The 6,000-nt window shown below is 40.5% G+C and overlaps 1 protein-coding gene across 2 annotated transcripts in view; it reads left to right on the forward strand.

Annotated features, from left to right (window-relative positions):
- LOC138018562 (uncharacterized) overlaps positions 1-3,297 on the forward strand; it is a 33,718-nt gene extending 30,421 nt beyond the window's left edge. Inside the window, exons 23-26 of one of the 2 annotated variants that reach the window (XM_068865246.1) lie at positions 365-453; positions 548-645; positions 1,574-1,681; positions 2,580-3,297. In XM_068865246.1, coding sequence (XP_068721347.1) covers positions 365-453; positions 548-645; positions 1,574-1,681; positions 2,580-2,648 — 364 coding nt within the window. In that variant the 3' untranslated portion in view covers positions 2,649-3,297. The remainder of the gene's footprint in view (positions 1-364; positions 454-547; positions 646-1,573; positions 1,682-2,579) is intronic. The other variant, XM_068865247.1, reaches the window with a different exon arrangement.
- Positions 3,298-6,000: the final 2,703 nt, after the last annotated feature.

A 6,000-nucleotide genomic window follows, 5' to 3' on the forward strand; every position in this document is an offset into this window, starting at 1 on the left:
AGCTCGGTACTAGGGCATCGGAGCTATTGTAATCGGGAGGTCGTCAGATCGACTCTTGCAAGGGAGTTCCGGATTTTTTCCGAGTATCACTGAATCACCATCTAAGAAAATCATATGTTATATCCATAATCACCTAAGCATTAGCGTATTTAAAGATCTTGACTTTCGGCTGAACGTATGGACGCTGTGAACAATTTGGAAGTGGTACCTGAGAAGACGGAATTGTCTACAGTCGGCAGTTTGATTACGCGAGCATCGGTGCCATGGGCAATGAATGGGGGAGTTGGGGAGAGAGGAAACCCTTGTGTGTATTCTTGATCTCTTGTTGCCAAAACTGATTCCTTTTGTGTTTTCTCTATTGAAGGGACGACGAGAAATCCTTTATGACTGAGCTTCTAGAGCTCGGTTTAGTTGAAACTGTTGACAAGGAAAAGAACTTGACTGCAACTACAGGTGAGACTGAGTTCACTTACTGCTGCTTTGTGTGCAGAGACTCTAGAAGGCGCCTCTGCATTCCTTACCTTTTTTATCACTGACGTTGTTTCAGGGAAAAAAGGCAAAAAGTCGGTAACAAGCTGGACGCCAACCAACTCCAGTTGCGTTTTATACTGTGAAGAATGCGACAAACCTTGCTATCTGTCAGCGGTGAGTTTTCTTTATGTGTGCTTTCATTTGGGGTATCTGCCGAGAATTCAAAGGGCCACTCTCATGACGATTTTCACGATCTCTGGTCAAAATTCAGTAAATTTCAACTTTGATTAGTTTGGTCACATTCAATTCGTTTTTACTTCTCTTTTATCCAAATTAATGATTGTTTTTGTCGAGAAAGATATACATATATATTTAGATGACCTATCCTGCCTATGGCAGTATTTTCCTTTATTGCTTGGTCAATATTTAAATATATTTCTAAATGTAGCCGTTTACAGAAATCTCAATGGCTTTCCTTGGCTCCCTTATGTGATAGTCTTGATATTTTGTATCAACTTGTTTACTTTATGGCAAAAGAATAACAAACAAACAAATTCATAAATTTCTATGTAAAGTGAATCTAGAACATTGCGATGAGCGGAAATGTGTTTTTATGGACTTCTTGGGAGTTAAAACTCGAAAACTCGAATTAGCGTTCACCCAACGTTTTCAAGTTCGCACAACTCTCTTGTCCATCCTTTGCCAAAAAACAGGTGTAATCGGTCTCAGTTTGTTTTAAAGCAGTCGTTTAAGGAATCCATTTCGTCATTTTTCGGCCGCGATCAACCTCATCATGTGTTTCTAACAATAGCGTGATATGGTGCGATCTGCAATTTTCACAGCTTTCTGTCCACTGTGAGGGCAAGTTTCCTTTTAGAACGTGTCTTTGTTTGTCTCTTCTTCACTTGTCACGGATGCAAATCGGGACGCCATTTTTTCCCGAGTTGCTCGGAGGTAAATAGCACAGGATATTCGGAGTTTGACGAGCCAATCAGCGTTCGCGTTCAACGCTATCCACTGTTTTAGTATATGCTAAAACTGGTTATCCTCAGTACACATGATTTTACTGACCTTTTCTATCATTTTTTGCATTTCCTTTCAGGTAACCAGTGACGACGAGCCTCAGGTTTTGTGTTTAAAACATGCGATTAAGCACATTAGCACCAAAGGCTCGCCAACAGGCTTTCGAATTTTGAGCAGATACGATACCGTAAGTTTGTAATGCGTGAATGCAAAGTAATTCTTAGTGGATTTTTCTCTTATAGAAGTGGTGGGGGAATTTCATTCCTACTGTCGGTGTCACTTTGACAATAACTGCGTACGAAATAACCGTGTGACAACGTTTATGTGCAACCTGAGTGCCCGACCGCATTGAGCTCCCGAAATGTAATGTACTAAACCATATTTCGTACGAGTTTTGACAACGACAAAGTTTGTCCAAAAATTTGAAAGAAGCTTGTCTTTGCGGCTGATCACTTCTTAACCCTTTTTGTCATTCAAAAATTCGCTAGTTCTTGTGAGTTCTGAAAAAGGAGAAATTTTTTGCATGGCAGAAAGACGAACAGCCGCGCAGTAGCCGTCACAATAGGGACCTTAAGATCTACGACGGCGACGTCGGCGAAAACGTCACCTCAAAAATAGAACTTCGCTCTAGTAAAAGTCTCTCGCGATTATTCCACCTCGTTCACTTCGTACAATGTGGGCGAAGTATCCTAAAAATAAATTGGTACGAGCGGTTTCAGACTGAAAATAGAGAATGAAAGATTCTTTGTTGCATGCTCACGTTGTCGTCAAAACCTAAAATTTAGTGATTTCACGTCGTCGTCATGCAGAGAACCGCACAAATATGAGCTAAAATCCGTGCTGCACGTGCAGCACGATTATTTATGCTCTTTTAACCAATGATATTATTGTTTTGTGGCGTTTTCGTCGACGTCGTCGTCGTAGATCTTAAGCTCCCTAATGTCAGCCTCGGGCTCTTTTTACCTCTCTTTTCCTCTCTCTCCTGTGGACGGGAAGAACTGGAGAGGGATAGGAAACGAGATTGCGGTATTATATGTCTATGTGGAAACAACTGAAAGTGATTCAGCGATCTTTTTTTTTTTCAGTTTCGCCTTGATGAACTTGTTATTAAAGTCGAGGAAAAGCTCAAGAGACTGAAAGGAACGACGAGCTAACATTTTTCAATATGTTACCTCGCTCGGCCTTATCTGATATGGAACAGAAATAAGCTAAATGGCGTCTACACTCAGGATTTTGAAAGTGAATTTGAAATCTGTTTTCAAAAAAAAAAAATTCTCGTAATGAAGGGATTCAATTATGAAGGAACGATTCAAACAGCGGGGAAGGGGACGGGCCTCCCTCCCGCTTTTTGTCTGTGCCTTTTCCTTTTCACCGAAGGCCTTCCTCGCGTAACTGTTGTGAAACAAAAATCACAGCGTGAGTGTCGTTGGATTGAACCCTTACCCGGCAACGGCAAAACTCGGCAAGTGTGTTTCCATGGAAACCATCGCTACTCTCTCTCTCCCCCCTGGAATTTACCCTTTTACCTGTGAAGTGGCCCACGCTGACGAATAAAATCGTCTGACGTTAGCGTCAGTGAAATCTATAAATATCACTACATGTAGTAGAAGGGAAGCGCTAAGGTCACCAATGCAGACTTTTTGCAGTCTTCATATTAATGTTCTTACTCGATGCCGTGAAAGGATGCATGCGTCGAAAATATTTTATATCAATGGTTATTTCATTGAACAAGAGGGAAGGATTAAGTTTATACCATGGAATGATATTGATGGTTGTGTCAAAAAGTAAAACATATTCCTGTTTTAATAATTTGATCAGGGTGTCAATTTGCCCATGCAATGTAAAGTCTTGTTCCCAATAGGCTACAGAGAGCTATTATGAGAAAAATTAATGTCTTATTTTAAAATGGTTGTTAAATTTACACGCCTCAAGTTCTACCGCTTTTGGAGCAAGAGCCGAGAAAAATTCTAGATAAATAGACGATAAATTTTACATTCTTTTCAAATTCAATGGTTTTCACGGCAGTACATGTTCCATAACGGTTAGTCTGCTCCGTTTTACTAGTTGAACGAGTTGAAGCGATCATCGCGAAGTAAGGAAAACTTTATTTTACGATGGTAACGCGTAAAGGCCCGTGCAAACGCTCGCAACAACACGCAACATTGTTGGGCCCAACAATGTTGTCTCTTGTTGCGCGATGTTAGCCGATGTGTGCAAACTCTCGCAACAACTCACAACATGTTGGGTCTTTAGATGAGAATACAAGGGACTCTGGGACGTTTTCCATCTCCGACGCCATGTTGATTTCTTGTTCGCATGTATTTCTGTGGATACGTGGCATGTAGTGCGCGTGTGCCGGCGCAACATTGTTGGATTGCTGTGCAAACGAACCCAACCTTGTTGGAACACGCTTCGATGACCGCGAAACAATAGAAATGTTGGCACTTGTTGGCTCTGAAGTTTGACCAGTTTCAAACTTCATCCAACAGCTTCCAACAAGTCGCAACAACACACAACATGGTATGTAAACGGTCGCAACATGTTGGGCCCAACAATGTTGCTAGCGTTTGCACGGGCCTTAAGAGTAGTCACAATTTTTGATAAACTTGTGGCCGTTAAATTCGCGGGCGTTATTGGTGCGCCATGCAACGCTCGTCCCGTTGCGTGACATCCCAAACAACGGCTGCGACGGAGACTATTAAACTCTAGGAAGATCACGATAACCGCGAAAATTTCATATATGCTCCCTAATGACACTCTCTTAGCTGTTGCCAGAGTCTTCGCTTGAGGTTCTTGGAATTAGGTCGCAGCTCTTACTTAAAAACTCAAAACGGTACATTGGACAATAAAGGTCCTGATGTTGGGTGGTATTGAACTGCAGCGTTCCAGTAATTTTTTTTAATTGGGGGAGGGGGGTGATGTAGACCATTTGTGGGGTCACCCAGACGTCAAAATTTCGCTGGAAAAGGTTGCCTTTATGAATTCATCATGTTTTATAATATGCGAGCTTAACTGGATAGTTTTTATGGCAATAGTAAAGCATTTTCGTGTCAAAATGAGGTTAGCGTCTTGGTTTGTTAACTTAATTAAATATACCATGTACGCCTCGTGAGTTTGTATTTGTCGTCTGCCGTAACCTTGATTTCCACTCTCAAAATTACTTTTTCCGTAGAATAAGCTTTTAGAATGATGTTCTTGTCTTCTGTGGTGATACTTCTCGATTCTGAAACATTTTGTGAAAAAATATTTATAACGGGTCACACGCGGGTCCACTTGGCCATTTGAAAAAAACTCGTAAAATATTCGCGGACCGGTCGATTTCTCTGAAACTTGAAAGGGTGATTGTTAACGAATTGAGAAAGATTTTTCACCATAACTAAAAATTCCTGTGTTAAGCATGAGAATTCGACCAAGAGATAAATGCAACTAAATTTTTTGCGTGCGTTGCTATATTTCTTTTGATTGTTGAGCAAATTTTGACAAAGATTAAATTATGAAAAAACATCTACGGATAGATCGTTAAAAAATCTTTATTTTTAGCGGGTATTTGAACAAAACAGATGCAACGCTTGACGAGAAATAATATTTTTGTTAATGTTTGAAAAGTAGAAAATTTCGCGGGAATCAGGACGCGGTGAAAATGAGTTAACAAATTTACATACGTGCGTTGAAATGCGATACGCGAGGAGACAGGAATTTTTCCTCTCTAACAAATGATTTTGTCATTGTAGTGTAAATGAAGTTTATTTAGGAAGCCAACAAGATTTCGTTAACTTCCTGGTTAATCCAATTTATTGCTACGACTTGCTAGTGCGAAGACTGTTTACATGAAAGTCACGCTTTTTGTGAATTTTGAGTGTCATGAAATTACATCATTTGCGTGACAATATATCCGGGACCCTTTACTCTAACCCAAAAACATTCAGATAGTAACAAACTTCATAATTATTTAACCATTACTTCGGCTTATGCTTTTGTGCTTGTCAGCATTGTGATTTGCGATAATTCGCAAGTCTGTTTTTTGTATCTCATAGATCTTTAGATTTTCAATTAAATGGCCGCTCAACCTCGCAATTGTGTAAATAGTTCACCCTGAAGTCAAAATAGATACGTTTCTCAGAAACCCGACAGAGCATAGGCAGCCCAAGCTCGCGTCACTAGAGACAGCCGTTGAGAATTTAAACGCGTTATAAGACTTTGTATGGGAAATAAAATACAGTCGATTGTGAAGCCTAAAAAATGCTCAATTTAACTTTCATTCAATAAAATGAATCAAAATGACTCACCTCTGGTGTATTCTTGTGCCTTTTGGAGTTTATTTTACAGTTTCGGGAAGTCCGTGTTTTCAATGTTCTAAGACGAAGTTAAGGCTGCACACTACGATTCCGACCGTTGTCAGCTCAGAGGCGGTTTGCGACTCGAAAATCCCTCCCAGCCAAGATTTTTTCACGCAAAGCTAAAGCCACATCATTTGATCACCGACGAGGACACGGAGCTTGGGTCCGA

This window comes from Montipora capricornis, chromosome 10 (assembly GCF_036669925.1).
Source record: "Montipora capricornis isolate CH-2021 chromosome 10, ASM3666992v2, whole genome shotgun sequence".
Lineage (NCBI taxonomy): Eukaryota > Metazoa > Cnidaria > Anthozoa > Scleractinia > Acroporidae > Montipora > Montipora capricornis.